Genomic DNA, 17,443 nt, shown 5'->3' with positions numbered 1-17,443 from the left:
TTCATATGTTTCACACAACATTGGATGATTTATTTGCATGACACCTGCAGATTGTTCAAGCAATGGCTCTGTTTAAGTCTAGAGACAAGGATAACAAGTCATTCCAATTTATGCATTGCTGGAACATATTGCGTAATCAACCAAAGTGGCATGAGAAGCGAAAACAGATGGAGGAAATCAAAAAAGTTTCACATAAAAAGCGAAAGACAAATGTGGATTCTAGTCCTGGCATTTGCACTCAAATATCCGAGGATTCAAGCAACTGTAATATTGTTAATGAGAATACAAGGGCAGAGGATGAACCTCCTAAAAGGCCAAGTGGAATAAAAAAACTAAAGAAGCACAACGTCGAAGTGGATCCGATTCTTACTTGGAGGCTTCTAAGCATTTCTGGGATAAAAAGAAAGAGTTGGATGCTGAAAAAGAAAAGAAAAAAGAGGATAGATTCCAACTAGCATATGAAATAGAGAAAGAGAGGCTTCAGCTTGATCAAGTAAGAGCACACACCGAACAGCTAAGGGCTGCTACAGAACAAGTACGGGCTGCGAATGAGGCAAAAACTCTAGAGGTAAAGGAAAGTGAGGTACAGATGAAGAAAATGTTAGAGGAAGAAAGGATTATGACAGTGGACTTATCCTCCATGCCTGATCACCTTCAACAGTTCTACAAAAATTTACAAAGTCAAATTACCGAACGCCATGTTTCTAAATGAGGTGGTTCTTTATCTTCACATAATACAAGTTCTGTATTTACATGAGAGCTAGTTCTGAATAAAGGTGCTTGTGTCAATACTGATCTGAATGATGTTGCCAAAGGTGCTCGACAAGGTCCTGTTGCAGCTGATGATGAGTTTCTTTGTCCCTGATTTTTCGATGTGTCTCTATAAATTCGTCCAAATCGGGATGTTGATCATGGGAAGGCTGCACATTATCGCCACCGTCTTGAAAACGTTCATCAGGGTCGACTTCACCCTCGTCTTCAACAATCATGTTATGCATAATAACACATGCTTTCATTATGTCGCCTAATGTTTCCTGATCCCAAAAATGAGCCGGTCCACGAACAATAGCAAAACGGGATTGTAAAACTCCAAATGCACGTTCGACATCCTTCCGTACAGCTTCTTGGGCTTTAGCAAAATATTTTCGCTTATTCCCTTGTGGTTCTGGTATAGTTTTCACAAAGGTTGCCCACGATGGATATATGCCGTCAGCTAAATAGTAACCCATGGTATAGTCATGTCCATTGATGTTGTAGTAAACTTGTGGAGCTTGGCCTTCAGCAAGTTTTGAAAACAGTGGTGACCGGTGAAGAACATTGATATCATTGTGCGACCCAGGCAAACCAAAAAATGCATGCCAAATCCATAGATTTTGTGAAGCAACAACCTCTAATATAATTGTAGGCTCATGTAAATGGCATGAATACATGCCGTGCCATGATGAAGGACAATTCTTCCACCTCCAATGCATACAATCTATAGAACCAAGCATTCCTGGAAATCCTCTTTCTTGTCCAATTGCAAGTAACCGAGATGTATCCATTTCATTAGGTGCTCTCAAATATTCATCCCCAAACACTTTAATAATTGCCTTCACGAACTTTTTCAGACTCTCTATAACCGTACTTTCTCCGATACGAACATACTCATCTGTAGCATCCGCAGCTACTCCATATGTTATCATACGAAATACTGCGGTGACTTTCTGGAAACAACTTAATCCAGGTGTACTGGCTGCATTGAACTTGAATTTGAAGTAGTCATCATGATCTTCTACAGCAGCCATTATACGTTTAAATAGATCGCGACTCATTCTATACCTGTTCAACGAAAATATGAATAGTTAAATAATTTACGCATGATCCAAAATAGATAAACAAACGATAATTATACCAACCTTCGTCTGAAATCAGTTAAGCTAAACGTAGAATTTTCCGCTAAGTAATCTTGATACATTCTTGCATGTCCTGCTTGTCTGTCTCGAAATTTAACTAAATGTCCGGGGATAGACCCATCATGCTTTCTTTTACTGTGTGAAGGCTGATGAAAGATATGATACTCGGCGAAACTAATTTCGTCATCATCGTCTGATGACGACTCATTCAATTGCAACAGTGATTGTCGAATATTCATGGCTCTGTGGCTGAGCCAGATGAAACCTAATCACATGTACTCTGATTAAATGGACTGGTCGGCTCCGCATGATTTAATCGACAGCAAAAACAATAATCAATACAAGTGGTCTCACATGAGCTTTCCGGCGTCGACCTGGAATAATCAGCAGCGCCTGGGGAAAAAATCAACGCCACCACTGTACGCCAGGACGTCTGCACGTTTGGTGGCGGCGCAGGAAGAGATGGCAGCACAGGAAGGTTGAGATGGCAGGTACAGGTACGTACGACATTTGTGGGACTTTATGGATTTAAATTTTGAGAAAATCTTGGGATCTGTTGGAGACCCATATATAGAATGGAACTAAGAGATTTAGGGAGATCCTTATTCCCTTGTATTGGGAGATTATTTTTTGGGCTCTCTTGGAGATGCTCTAACGGTCCGATGAGATGTTTTTTATTGTCGAGAAAACTCTTGCTTTCGTATTATTAATTCGTTAATAACCACCTTTAATGAAGTTATCAAAATCATCACATAGCGAGGTTACCCTCCTCATGATCCTGCAAAACCCAGCGTCCGCTGGCGTCCCTGGTCATGCCCTTGTTCCCCTCCACCCACCAGGCCGCCGGCACGGGGTAGTCGTCGCTGAGCGCGTCCACCTCCTTGTTCACCAGCGCGACGTCGCGGTCCACCTCCAGGCTGAACCCGGCGGCGTCGCCGGCGCCCTGCGTGCCGGCGACGCCGTGCAGGTAGCACTCGAGGTTGTGCCAGGCGGCGGGGCCCGGGCCGGGCCTCTTGAGGTGCGGCGACTTGCGCGTGTCCAGCAGCAGCTCCACGCCGACATCCTTGTAGAAGGCGTTGGGCAGGACGGTGGGCACGACGTCGGGCGCGTTCCGGACCCGGAGCAGCCGGGCGCCGGGCGTCGAGTCGAACGCCTTCTTGAACTGGTCGTCGCCCACGCGGGGGCTGCCGAAGACGATGGCGGCGACGGGGACCGTGTCGTTGTTGGGGCCCCGGACGTTGAGGCCGTTGGCGACGATGTCGATGGCGGTGAGCGTGGAGAGCGCCGCGCCCAGGCTGTGGCCGGTTAGCGTGATGCTGCAGTTCTCGCCCTTGTACGCGTCCAATAGCCTTCTAATCTCGGCCAACACCTGCATGCAGGATTAATTTGGCACTCGTTCGTTCAGTGGAGTATCAGTACCTAGACTAGATTTGGAAGGAAAGCGATTCACGTCTCCTTCCCAATCCAATCAAGAAGGCCGGTTTGTCGTTTCGTCGTCCACCCTATGCCTATCATTAACGGACAAACAGTTTGCGGCGTACTGTCTTGTTGCTTCTCGGCAAATTCTTGTGGACACCAACACCTAAGATGTTCCCGTTCCTACAAGATTCTATACAAGATGAAAATGCATGTTCCTATCAACACAAATGGCTACTAGAACGCACCAGCCAAATCATTTGCCAGTCCCCTACAGCGTGTGAAACAAAGAAGCTTGCTCTCTTCAAATGTCTCTGTCGGTATCCTAAAAAACATACGGGGCTACGAGCTACTACCTGTACGTACTGTCGGAATCTCAACCATTTATTGTGACGACACAAAAGGTCCAACATTTGGATGCAAACGTGTGAACAAACCGCGCCACAACGGCACTCCAGTTTGTCCTATCTCGTGCGCATGCAAAAAAATTACGAAAGTCACCGCAAAATTACTGGCCATCAGTCAGTGGCTATTGTGCCATGGAATGGAAGGACACAAGGAAAGGAAACACTAGAGAGACTGTGTCGGCGAATAAAGCACACGAGGGAGGAGTCAAAACTAGATTACCTGCTCTCTGGCGCTTTGCTTGTTGAACCGCGACGTGGAGTTCCTCGACGCGTACACGGACAAGAAACCCCGGTGCACCGCCGGCTGCGACCACCCGGGGCCAGGCCCGACGACGCCCGCCGCCGGCACCAGCGTGATGTCCAGGTCGTTGGCCCACTCCACGGCGCGCTTGGTCCCGCGCCACGCCACCACGATGTCCCGCCTCCCCAGCCTCGCGACGCCGGCGTCCGTGGCCACGGCGACGTACCCCATCCAGTTGGACTCGGCGCTCCACGCCCCCGGCGGCGCCGGCCGCGTGATGAACTGGCCGGGGACGCGCGCGCTCGACGTCGCGTACAGGAACCTCGTCACGTTGTACGCGTCCGGGTCGGGCGCCTGCGCCCTGCGGAGGAACGCGCCGGGGGCGTACCGCGACGCGCCCGCGTACGGCGACGCCGGGTCGCCGATGAACGCGTCCGACGTCGCCTGCGCCAGCTCCCCGTACCGGATGACGGCGCGCCGGAGGTCGCCGTCGAGCGGGTCCAGGAGCCCGTCCCAGTTGTCCCGCCCGCTGAGTTCGGCCCATGACCTCTGGCTCTGGCTCTGGCTCTGGCTCTGGGCGGCGGCAACGGTGGTGTCGGTGGAAAGCGCGGTGGCTACGAGTGCACAGACGAGGAGGAAGGAGCGGTGCATCTTGGAGACTAGCTTGTGCTGCTTGCAATTGCAACTGAACGAACTGGCTGTCGTTTATTTATGGACCTGTGGAGCATGGGCGTATGAATGGCAGCGCGTGCAGGGTGTGCTGCATGCACAGGGCTGCAGAACTGCAGCTGGAAGGAAAGCAACATGTGTATGGAAGCAATAGCTTGTGGGGGGAAATGTGAGAATCAGGGAAGGAATATGGAACATGAGACAAAGCTACCCATTTTTTTAGTTTTTTTTTGTATCAGTATAATTATAAAAGTTTAAAATTCTATATAAGCTATTAAAAAAGTCATTAGGTCCACCTTCCGTCCTGATGTGTGGGCCATGTGCCCATGTCGTTGAAGATGTCCACACAAATAGTGAAGAAAAAAGTTCGCGCCAGTGTTCGAGATAATTAATTATAAATTTTTATAGTGATACATAGAAGAAACACTTTTTTAAACCCAACAAAATATCAAGAAATTAATTCTCTCGAAGTGACGACCTAGCAGCTCTTTCGGTGTGGATGCAGATGCAGATGGCCAGATGCAGTGCAGGTGGATATGGATGTGTATTGCAATAAATTCTGAGCATAGTGGGCTACTGGGCTGCTGTAATAAGCCTCAAAGTGAGGGCCTGCTGATGCCACACAGCCGCAGGCCAGGAGCCCAGTATCCAGCGTCTGGAACCGTTAGTTATGAAACACTAGCAGGTTACATGGGCAAATGCCACTTCTCTTCTCTATTGGTATCTCTTTTCTACGGTATTAGAGCAACTCCAATAGTTATGTAAATTTTAGCTCTCTAAATCATAGATTTAAGAAGTTACTAAATATTTTTTGGAGTAAAAAAATGTGAGTTCTCCAATAGTTCTCTAAATACAGGTTGTAATTTTGTGTTGTATATATCCATATAAAAAATAAGTCACAAAAACTATATAATGCAGTCAATATTTTTGTTTAGGGAGTTGTTAAATGGTTGCCAAATGTAGAGAGAAAATGAGGTTAGATGACAAGTTCTTAAATTTAGAAAATTCGTTTAGAGAACTGTTGGAGAATAGTTTTTATGTTAACTACCTAAATTATTGATTTAGGAAGTCTTTTAGAAAACTACTGGAGTTGCTCTTAAAACATCAGTTTCAATGGTCGCCCTGCGTTAATATTTTTTTAAAAAAACCCTACATTTTTTAGAATCAACATGCATTCCTATAATCTCTTCTCTATCTCTATTACTATAATATGAGAGTTTATATAAAAAATAAGTCTCTACCTCTATTAAAGCACTAGTTTCAACGGTCGTCCCGCGTCAATATTTTTTTAAAAAAACATAAATTTCTTTAAAACCAACCCATGCTCTTATAATCTCTTCTCCACTACTATAATAGAAGAGTTTATGTAAAAATACTGACCAACGTCTGGAACCGTTAGTCTTGCTAAGAAATCTTAGTAGGGTTATATGGACAAATACCACTTATACCTCTAAGGCCTAGTTTGGGTACTCTAGTATTGACCCCAATTCATATGTATTGAGGTGGATTGGGGTCTAACTTAAACTAATCTACATCTCAATCCACCTCAACATATGTAAATTGGGTCAATACTAGAGTACCCAAACAAAGTCTAATGGGTCTCACGTCTCTATATAAAGGAACATGTACTCCCTCATAGATTGTAGATTTATCTAGAATACTTGCATAATACTTTTATAGCAGCAAGTGCCAAGTATATGAGAACAGGGGTTTATAAATAACATAGATACACCTCGCTAATTTACCTATCACTTCCAAAGTACTCCCTCAAACTTGACGTTTGAGGATTGACCTAAGTTAAACCATTGAAATTTTGATCTCTTTATATTAAAAAGTAGTCATACCAATTGGTGACATAAGTGTTAACCTTTATGTACAATATTAGTCAAACTCTAGATATTAAACTTAGGACAATCCTAGAAGATTAAGTTTTTTTATGGAGGGAGTATGTTTCGTTGGTCTATCACCATCATATATCAAGCCTTGACCAAACACACATAATTTAGTATCTCAAAATCAATTAATTCATTTCGATTTAATACACCTAAAAAATAAAGGAACCATCATGCATTTCAAAGTAACATCTATTTTCTCTTTTAACTTTATATGTAAGTCCAATTAAAAGGCGTATCCAGTGCCGTAGGCTTCCCGTACTATGCGAGGTCTGGGGAAGTCCAATTAAAAGGCGTACCCAGTGCCGTAGGCTTCCCGTACTATGCGAGGTCTGGGGAAGTCCAATTAAAAGACGTACCCAGTGTCGTAAACTTCCCGCACTGTGCGAGGTATGGAAAAGGGTATCTTTAAACGTCAAGTCTTACCCGCATAATATGTAGAGGCTGGGGCTCAAACCCGAGACCTTCCAGTTACAGATGATAGGCTCTACCGCTGCATCAGGCCCACCCTTCATATGTAAGTCCAATAATTGGGATATAAATTAAGAATAGCAACACAAATAAATTGAAAGTTCAATTCATCAGCGCTTCTCAAATCTGTGTAGAGAAACTTGCAAGTACTTCCCTGAAATATCAAACTTTTGAACAAATACAATTCAACCTTCCAACTTCCACGCACAAGAAAGTAACGGAACAATCTCAACTGTTACATTATGCTTTGCTCATTAAACTGAGATTGATAATAAATATATAATATCCTGCCTAAGCACTAGTATTACATGACCATATAATCCCTGAAATTCTGCATTAAAGGTGAAAACCTTCAAAAAAAAGGGAAACGATATTTATGTAGTTTTACCTAAACTGTAAGCGGTCAGTTCTATTCTCGGTTCAGTTTAGTGTTTCTTTTAACCTGCTTTAATCTTGTCACTAAACAGAATGGGATCATCATGGCACACTAAGAAGTGAATTGAGAAATATGTATTGTGGTGAGCACATGATTGAGAAACATGCACTACTAATTGGAGCCATAAGATAATACCACAAGTTACATATTTTCAGGCAGCTACACTCAGGAATCTTGTTTGACAATACTGCACCTGTTACTGTCCAAATATATGTTCTAGGATCATACTTTTCCGAAATACTCTGAACTGTTGCAATTTATATAGAAACAAAAATGGTTCTTTTGAATTCTGTGAAACTCATATATCAGTACTCCTTTATTATCATATCACCACTGAACTGAAACAGGTCTATTTACTGAGGAAACATATGTTTACCTTCTAAATGAATCCATATAGAGAAAAAAAATCCAAGAACACATCAGAAACATATTGGTCCCTTACCAGAAATCCCCACAAGAACACACCCCACCTTCAAATCGGTGGAACCGACGATTATCTCTAAGAACCACAACTCTACCTGTGCACTTAGTTAGATACTTAATTGCATTGTGGCAATCGTCACACACGCGCAAATTCTTCATAACTCGGATTGGCACACCATGTGGAACAATCAAAAGACCTAACCCAATTGCTAGCCTTTCACTGTGATACCTCACTGTTGCTCGCTTCTCATCCCCATCTACATCCTTAACAACTGCACTAGTGTCTGCCACATAACCAGCTGCCTCCATCTTCTCACCAACGTTCTCCAGCACCTTGTAAATTTCCTCGCTTCGTTGGTGTCTCCTGCAGTTCGATGCAAAGGTATGCACCTCCCCTGCAGCTTCCAACCAGCTAAGTCCCGTTTCTTTCCGTACACCTGCATCACGCATTGCTTTCCTAGCAAGAGCTGCATCAATATGCCTTCCTGCAGCTGCATATGTGCTTGATAAAAGCATATGTGCTCCAGAGCTGCGAGACCCAGTCTCAAACAGCCTCTTTGCAGCAATTGCTGCAGTGTCAGCATCTTTAAATATGCGGCATGACATGAGCAGTGCACCCCAAACAGACTCAGGTGGTTCCATAGGCATGGACTCAATAAGATCAAGGGCTTCCTTTATAAGTCCTACACGACCAAGTAGGTCAACCATCGAAGCATAATGTTCAGCCTGTGGTTCAATGCCATAATCTTTCATGATAGAAAAATATCGCTTCCCCTCATCAACAAGGCCAGCATAGCTACAAGCAGTGAGCAAGCACAGGAAGGTTATGTGATTGGGCTGGAATCCAGCCTTCTGCATCTCCATAAATCGCTCAAATGCTGCAGCAGTATGCCCATGCTGAGCAGATGCAATGAGCACTGCATTCCAAATGCCAAGGTTCTTCTCAGGTGCTTCATTGAACACACGGTAAGCACACTCTACAAGCCCACACTTCGAGTAAACCGAGACAAGTGAGCTGCTCACAAAAGGTGACGCGTCAAGCGCTGTCTTTGTAGCCCTGGCATGCACCTGGGCTCCAAGCTCAAAGAGCGTCGCTGCAGCACATACACGGATGATGGAAGAAACGGTGTAGTCATTCACAGGCACAGCCTCCTCAAGTGCCAAGCGGAAGATTCCCATCGCTGCAGGATGCATCCCCGCGTCAGCATACCCACATATGAGTGCAGACCAAGAAACAACATTCCGTTCTGGCATATCATCGAATAGCCGGCGGGCGTCTGCAAGGTGGCCGCACTTGGCATACATGTCGACAATCGCCGAGCCAACAAACACGTCGCCAGCGAACGGAGTCTTGGCAGCAAGGCCGTGGAGCGCGTGAGGGGAGAACGGAGGGCGCGACAAGGTCTCGGCAGCGGCAACGGCCTTTGCAGCCAAAGGGATGGAGCGGTCGGTGGCAGGGACGCCCGCGGCGAGCATGCGGCGGAACGTGTCGAAGGCAGCGGCGGCGAGGCCGTTCTGAGCGAAGGAGGAGATGAGGGAAGACCATGCAGCGGGAAGGGGCGGCGCGGGGAGGTCAAGGAAGGCACGGAGGGAGAGGTCAGGGAGCGCGCAGCGCGCGTAGAACGTAAGGAGGTGGTGCGCGAGCAGCGCGTGGGAGGAGGCGGTGGCGGGGACGTGTCCAGCCTTGAGGAGATGGCCGTGGAGCTGCTGTCCTTTTGGGAGCGCGCGGGCGGCGGAGAGGGCGACGAGGAGCTCTGCCAGCTCGCGCGCGACTGTGGGTAGTATCAGCGGCGCGGGCATTGTGGACGACAGCCTGTGCAGGGGAAGGGCACGACCGTACGACTCGCGCAGGTTGAAATATTTCGCTCTTTAGCTGGACTTGTCTAGGGAAAGAATCCATTCTCTTCTAAATGACTAAGACCTTGCCCATGTGTATTGAATAAGATTGTAAAAAATAATAAATTTTTTTGATTTGTTTGTGATTAAAACCCGCTCAATTCCACTCAATCTATATAAATTGAGAGCAAAACGAACAAGTTCTAAGGTGGTTTATAAAAACTAGAGGTGAATCTACTAAGGTGGTTCCAAATATACTAGTTTGTATCCCTGTTTATATTCCGTATGGCCTGTTTGAAAACACCCAGTTTTTAAGAAACTGGTTTAAAAAAACTAAGTTGGTTCTAAACAAACTAGTTTATATCCTAGTTTATAGAAACTGGATTTTTCAGTTTTTAAAATCAAGAAGCTAGCCTCCACTAGCTAAAACCACTTTATGAAAAGTTGAGGTGGTTCAAACACCATAAACCAGTTTCTAAAAACTAGAGATAAAAAACTGGATTCTTAAAAACTTAGTTGAAAACCTACATCGCTCGAATCATAAAATAAATTGTCCTTAGTTGAAATATTGTCACACTTAAAAGCTAGAAACTCAAACTCTCTTCATGATTAACTTAAGGAGATTTAGAGAAAAATAAATTATTTTTTTCTATAATCCCTTTCAACCTTAAGAGAATTTTAGTTTACAATCTATCGCTAAAACTCTAAGGGCTCGTTTGGTAGAGTTCTGCTTCATGATTCTCTAGTTCAGAGAGCTGATTCTCTAATAGAGTGATTGAAAGGGAATTAGGCTTACACCTATTTTCCTAATTGATTTTGGTGGTTGAATTGGCCAACACAAATAATTGGACTAACTAGTTTGTTCTAGTCTATAAGTTATATAGGTGCCAAAGGTTCACAAAAAGCCAATAAAAAGACCAAGAAAAGGGTTCAACAAAAAGAGCAAGGGATAACCGAAGGCACCCTGGTCTAGCGCACCGGACTGTCCGGTGTGCCACCAGACAGTGTCTGGTGCACCACCGGACAGTGTCCGACTGTCCGGTGCACCAGGGGACTCCAAGCTAAACTTCGCACCTTCGGAAATTCTCAGAGGCGCTTCGCTATAATTCACCGGACTGTCCGGTGTACCACCGGACAGTGTCCGGTGCCCCAGAGGAGAGCGACTCTGAACTCGCCAGCTTCGGATTTCTGCTCCGCTAAAATTCACCGGACATGTCCGGTGCACACCGGACTGTCCGGTGAGCCAGCGGAGCAACGACTACTTCGCGCCAACGGTCGACTGCAACGCGTTAAATGCGTGTCTGCGCGCGCAGAGGAGCAGGGCACGCGCGCGTGGCACACCGGATAGTCTATAGGACTTGTCCGGTGCGCCACCGGACAGCCAGACGGGCCCACAAGTCAGAGCTCCAACGGTCGGAACCCAACGGCCAGGTGACGTGGCTGGCGCACCGGACTATCCGGTGCGCCATGCGACAGCAGCCTCCACCAAACGGCTAGTTTGGTGGTTGGGGCTATAAATACCCCAACCACCCCCACATTCAATTTATCCAAGTTTTCCACCTTCCAACTACTTACAAGAGCTAAGCATTCAATACAAGACACACCCAAGTGATCAAATCCTCTCCCAAATTCCACACAAGGGTATAGTAATTAGTGAGAGAGATTTGTTGTGTTCTTTTGAGCTCTTGCACTTGGATTGCTTCTTTCTTTCATTCTTTCTTGCGATCAACTCAATTATAACCAAGGCAAGAGACACCAATTGTGTGGTGGTCCTTGCGGGGAAGTTTTGTTCCCGTTGGATTGAGAAGAAGAAGCTCACTCGGCCCGAGGGACCGTTTGAGAGAGGGAAAGGGTTGAAAGAGACCCGGTCTTTGTGACCACCTCAACGGGGAGTAGGTTTGCGAAAACCGAACCTCGGTAAAACAAATCTGCGTGTCTCACTCTTCATTCGCTTGCGATTTGTTTTGCACCCTCTCTTTCGGACTTGATTATATTTCTAACGCTAACCCGACTTGTAGTTGTGATCAAGTTTGTAAATTTCAGATTCGCCCTATTCACCCCCCTCTAGGCGACTTTCAGTGATTCCAAGTGATTTTATAGCAGAAGTGAATCTATTTAACTAAAACCGTTTAGCAAATAGTCTGTGAAGTGATTCCTGAGGGGTTAGAGAGTGAGGAGTAGTTGGGAGCGGTGGGAAACAGTTTTTTGCTCCCACTTTCTAGTATAAAATAGAGACTAGATTCGTTCCACTCCCACATGAAACAATTTAGATTTTTACCGTTTGACTCTACGGAAGTGATTCTCGTTGGGAGCGGAACTTTGCGAGTTTTGCCAAATGTCCCCTAATCATCTCCAACAACTCCTCACTTTTTAGCTCCTAGTATCCCTAAACATATTTACACCTAAACAAAAAGCTCACCTTCCAATAGGCTCCCTGTATTTAGGGCGTGTTTGGTATGGCTCTGCTCCACCCTAGAGCAGCTCTACTCCAAAACTCTGGGTGCAGCAGCTCTGTTCTAGAGTTTAGATTGTTTCTCATAACAGGTGGCAGTGGCGGGTAAATAACTCCAAACTCCATGACTAGGTTGGTTTTTTAGAGTTTTTGGAGCAGCAAAAGAGGTACTCTAAAAATTATATTGCAGCTCCAAAAACTCCATAGAGTTTACAACTCTGGAGTTAGGATGTTTGACATGCTCTGACCAGCTCTCCTTAGAGTTTTACTCTATAGTCATGCCAAACGGTCCCTTAGTCTAAAATATCATGGAGTTGGCCGATTGCCTTGCTACTTGGCCGGTTCCTTTGTTGCCTTACAGGAGATCGAGAGAAATACGGGCTTGGGAACTCGGAAGGCTGGATATATATATGCGCACGCAGCCGAGTGTTTTTAGGCGTGCGAGAACGCGTCTGATTGGTTTTGTGGGTGAGCGTGGTCTGGCTCTTACAAGCTTGCCCGCTGGAAACCGAACGCCCCCACATTCAAGTTATCCAAGTTTTCCACCTTCCAACTACTTACAAGAGCTAAGCATTCAATACAAGACACACCCAAGTGATCAAATCCTCTCCCAAATTCCACACAAGGGTATAGTAATTAGTGAGAGAGATTTGTTGTGTTCTTTTGAGCTCTTGCGCTTGGATTGCTTCTTTCTTTCATTCTTTCTTGCGATCAACTCAATTTTAACCAAGGCAAGAGACACCAATTGTGTGGTGGTTCTTGCGGGGAAGTTTTGTTCCCGTTGGATTGAGAAGAAGAAGCTCACTCGGTCCGAGGGACCGTTTGAGAGAGGGAAAGGGTTGAAAGAGACCCGGTCTTTGTGACCACCTCAACGGGGAGTAGGTTTGCGAAAACTGAACCTCGGTAAAACAAATCCGCGTGTCTCACTCTTCATTCGCTTGCGATTTGTTTTGCACCCTCTCTCTCGGACTCGATTATATTTCTAACGCTAACCCGACTTGTAGTTGTGATCAAGTTTGTAAATTTCAGATTCGCCCTATTCACCCCCCCTCTAGATGACTTTCAATTGGTATCGGAGCCCGGTGCTTCATTAGAGCCTAACCGCTCGAAGTGATGTCGGGAGATCACGCTAAGAAGTAGATGGAAACCAGCGACAAGCCCACTACAAGCCACGGAAAAGCTTCATCGAAAGAGTCCCGCAACAAGGGGAAAGGGAAGGAGAAGAAATCCTCTTCCCACAAGTCGCATCAGAGTGGCGACAAGAAAAAGAAGATGAGGAAAGTGGTCTACTACGAGACCGATACTTCATCACCTTCCACCTCCGGCTCCGACGCGCCATCCATTACTTCTAAGCGCCATGAGCACAAGAAGTTTAGTAAGATCCCCCTACGCTATCCTCGCATTCCTAAACATACGCCTTTACTTTCCATCCCATTAGGCAAACCACCAACGTTCGATGGTGAAGATTATGCTAGGTGGAGTGATTTGATGCGATTTCATCTAACCTCACTCCACAAAAGTATATGGGATGTTGTTGAGTTTGGTGTACAGGTATCATTCGTAGGGGATGAAGATTATGATGAGGACGAAGTGGCCCAAATCCAACACTTCAACTCCCAAGCCTCAACTATACTCCTCGCCTCTCTAAGTCGAGAGGAGTATAATAAAGTGCAAGGGTTGAAAGGTGCCAAGGAGATTTGGGACACGCTAAAGACCGCGCACGAAGGAGACGAGGTGACCAAAATCACCAAGCGGGAAACGATCGAGGGAGAACTCGGTCGCTTCCGACTTCACCAAGGGGAGGAGTCGCAAGACATGTACAACCGGCTCAAAACCTTGGTGAACCAAGTGCGCAACCTCGGGAGCAAAAAATGGGATGACCACGAAATGGTTAAGGTTATTCTAAGATCACTTGTTTTCCTTAACCCTACTCAAGTTCAATTAATTCGTGGCAATCCTAGATATACAGTAATGTCTCCCGAGGAAGTAATCGGGAATTTTGTAAGCTTTGAATTGATGATCAAAGGCTCAAAGAAGATCAACGAGCTTGACGGCCCCTCCACGTCCGTAGCACAACCGATCGCATTCAAGGCGACGGAAGAAAAGAAGGAGGAATCTACTCCAAGTCGAACACCCATCGACGCCTCCAAGCTCGACAACGAGGAGATGGCACTCATCATCAAGAGCTTCCATCAAATCCTCAAGCAAAGGAGGGGGAAAGATTACAAGCCCCGCTCCAAGAAAGTTTGCTAAAAGTGTGGTAAGCCCGGTCACTTTATAGCAAAATGTCCTATTTCTAGTGACAGTGACAGGGGCGACGACAAGAAGGGGAGAAGAAAGAAGAAGAAGAAGTACTACAAGAAGAAGGGCGGCGATGCCCATGTTTGCCGGGAATGGGACTCCGACGAGAGCTCCACCGACTCCTCCTCCGACGAGGACGCCGCAAACATCGCCGTCACCAAGGGTCTTCTCTTCCTCAATGTCGGCCACAAGTGCCTCATGGCAAAGGATGGCAAAAGAAGAAGGTAAAATCAAGATCCTCCACTAAATATGAAACCTCTAGTGATGAGGATGATGCTAGCAATGAGGAGGATAACTTGCGCATTCTTTTTGCCAACCTAAACATGCAACAAAAAGAAAAATTAAATGAATTGATTAGTGCTATTCATGAGAAGGATGATCTCTTGGACACCCAAGAGGACTTCCTTATTAAAGAGAACAAGAAGCATGTTAAGGTTAAAAATGCTTACGCTCTAGAAGTAGAAAAATGTGAATAACTATCTAGTGAGCTAAGCACTTGCCATGAGACTATAGACAACCTTAGAAATGAGAATGCTAATTTGTTAGCTAAGGTTAATTCAAATGTTTGTGATGTTTCAATTCCCAAACTTAGAAATGATAATGATGATTTGCTTGCTAAGATTGAAGAATTAAACATTTCTCTTGCTAGCCTTAGGATTGAGAATGAAAAATTGCTTGCTAAGGCTAAAGAACTTGATGTTTGCAATATTACAATTTCCGATCTTAGAGATAAAAATGATATATTGCGTGCTAAGATTGTTGAACTTAATTCTTGCAAACCCTCTACATCTACCACTGAGCATGTCACTATTTGTACTAGATGTAGAGATGTTGATATTAATGCTATACATGATCACCTTTCCATGATTAAACAACAAAATGATCATATAGCTAAATTAGATGCTAAAATTGCCAAGCATGAACTAGAAAATGAAAAATTTAAGTTTGCTCGTAGTATGCTTTATAATGGGAGACGCCCTGGTATTAAGGATAGCATTGGCTTCCAACAGGGAGGCAATGTAAAACTTAATGCCCCTCCTAAAAGATTGTCAAATTTTGTTAAGGGCAAGGCTCCCATACCTCAGGATAACGAGGGTTACATTTTATACCCTTCCGGTTATCCCGAGAGCAAAATTAGGAGAATTCATTCTAGGAAGTCTCACTCTGGCCCTAACCATGCTTTTATGTATAAGGGTGAGACATCTAGTTCTAGGCAACCAACCCGTGCCAAGTTGCCTAAAAGGAAAACTCCTAGTGCATCAAATGACCATAGCATTTCATTTAAAACTTTTGATGCATCTTATGTGCTAACTAACAAATCTAGCAAAGTAGTTGCCAAGTATGTTGGGGGCAAACACAAGGGCTCCAAGACTTATGTTTGGGTACCCAAAGTTCTTGTATCTAATGCCAAAGGACCCAAAACCATTTGGGTACCTAAAGTCAAGAACTAAACTTGTTTTGTAGGTTTATGCATCCGGGGGCTCAAGTTGGATCATCGACAGCGGGTGCACAAACCACATGACAGGGGAGAAGAAGATGTTCTCCTCCTATGAGAAAAACCAAGATCCCCAACGAGCTATCACATTCGGAGATGGAAACCAAGGTTTGGTCAAAGGATTGGGTAAAATTGCTATATCTCCTGACCATTCAATTTCCAATGTTTTTCTTGTAGATTCCTTAGATTACAATTTGCTTTCGTTTCGCAATTATGTCAAATGGGCTACAATTGTCTTTTTACTGATATAGGTGTCACTGTCTTTAGAAGAAGTGATGATTCAATAGCATTTAAGGGAGTGTTAGAGGGTCAGCTATACTTGGTAGATTTTGATAGAGCTGAACTCGACACTTGCTTAATTGCTAAGACTAACATGGGTTGGCTATGGCACCGCCGACTAGCCCATGTTGGGATGAAGAATCTTCATAAGCTTCTAAAGGGAGAGCACATTTTAGGATTAACAAATGTCCATTTTGAGAAAGACAGGATTTGTAGCGCATGCCAAGTAGGGAAGCAAGTTGGTGCTCATCATCCACATAAGAACATCATGACGACTGACAGGCCACTGGAGCTCCTACACATGGACCTATTCGGCCCGATAGCTTATATAAGCATCGGCGAGAGTAAGTACTGTCTAGTTATTGTGGATGATTATTCTCGCTTCACTTGGGTATTCTTTTTGCAGGAAAAATCTCATACCCAAGAGACTTTAAAAGGATTCTTGAGACGGGCTCAAAATGAGTTCGGCTTAAGGATCAAGAAAATTAGAAGCGACAACGAGATGGAGTTCAAGAACTCACAAATCGAAGGTTTCCTTGAGGAGGAGGGCATCAAGCATGGGTTTTCTTCTCCCTACACCCCACAACAATGGTGTAGTGGAGAGGAAGAATAGAACACTATTAGACATGGCAAGAACCATGCTTGATGAATACAAGACTTCGGATCGGTTTTGGGCCGAGGCGGTCAACACCGCCTGCTACGCCATCAACCGGTTGTATCTACACCGAATCCTCAAGAAGACATCATACGAACTCCTAACCGGTAAAAAGCCCAATATTTCATATTTTAGAGTCTTTGGTAGCAAATGCTTTATTCTTGTTAAAAGAGGTAGAAAATCTAAATTTGCTCCTAAGACTATAGAAGGCTTTTTACTAGGATATGATTCAAACACAAGGGCATATAGAGTCTTTAACAAGTCCTCTGGACAAGTTGAAGTTTCTTGTGACGTTGTGTTTGATGAGACTAACGGCTCTCAAGTAGAGCAAGTTGATCTTGATGAGATAGGTGATGAAGAGGCTCCATGCATCGCGCTAAGGAACATGTCCATTGGGGATGTGTGTCCTAAGGAATCCAAAGAGCCTCCAAATGCACAAGATCAACCATCCTCCTCCACGCAAGCATCTCCACCAACTCAAAATGAGGATGAGGCTCAAGTTGATGAAGGAGAAGATCAAAGAGATGAGCCACCTCAAGATGACGGCAATGATCAAGGGGGAGATGCAAATGATC

The 17,443-nt window shown here is 44.9% G+C and overlaps 3 protein-coding genes across 3 annotated transcripts; all 3 read right to left on the bottom strand.

The window, feature by feature from the left end:
• Positions 1–677: 677 nt before the first annotated feature.
• On the bottom strand, positions 678–2,336 carry LOC103637388 (uncharacterized). Its single transcript, XM_020542772.3, has 3 exons — positions 2,250–2,336; positions 1,899–2,160; positions 678–1,821 (listed from the first exon to the last, which is right to left on the bottom strand). Exons 2-3 carry the CDS (start codon positions 2,132–2,134, stop codon positions 786–788), a joined length of 1,272 nt encoding a protein of 423 aa, XP_020398361.1. The 5' UTR covers positions 2,135–2,160; positions 2,250–2,336; the 3' UTR covers positions 678–785.
• A 236-nt stretch (positions 2,337–2,572) lies between these two features.
• On the bottom strand, positions 2,573–4,640 carry LOC100286304 (triacylglycerol lipase). Its single transcript, NM_001159191.2, has 2 exons — positions 3,939–4,640; positions 2,573–3,264 (listed from the first exon to the last, which is right to left on the bottom strand). Exons 1-2 carry the CDS (start codon positions 4,608–4,610, stop codon positions 2,644–2,646), a joined length of 1,293 nt encoding a protein of 430 aa, NP_001152663.1. The 5' UTR covers positions 4,611–4,640; the 3' UTR covers positions 2,573–2,643.
• A 3,161-nt stretch (positions 4,641–7,801) lies between these two features.
• LOC112163627 (uncharacterized) lies at positions 7,802–9,675 on the bottom strand. Its single transcript, NM_001361379.1, has one exon. It carries the CDS (start codon positions 9,648–9,650, stop codon positions 7,866–7,868), a length of 1,785 nt encoding a protein of 594 aa, NP_001348308.1. The 5' UTR covers positions 9,651–9,675; the 3' UTR covers positions 7,802–7,865.
• Positions 9,676–17,443: the final 7,768 nt, after the last annotated feature.

This window comes from Zea mays, chromosome 8, assembly GCF_902167145.1.
Source record: "Zea mays cultivar B73 chromosome 8, Zm-B73-REFERENCE-NAM-5.0, whole genome shotgun sequence".
Classification (NCBI taxonomy): Eukaryota; Viridiplantae; Streptophyta; class Magnoliopsida; order Poales; family Poaceae; genus Zea; species Zea mays.
The sequence above is the reverse complement of the archived record's forward strand: the minus strand, read 5'-3'. Positions and strand labels throughout refer to the sequence as shown.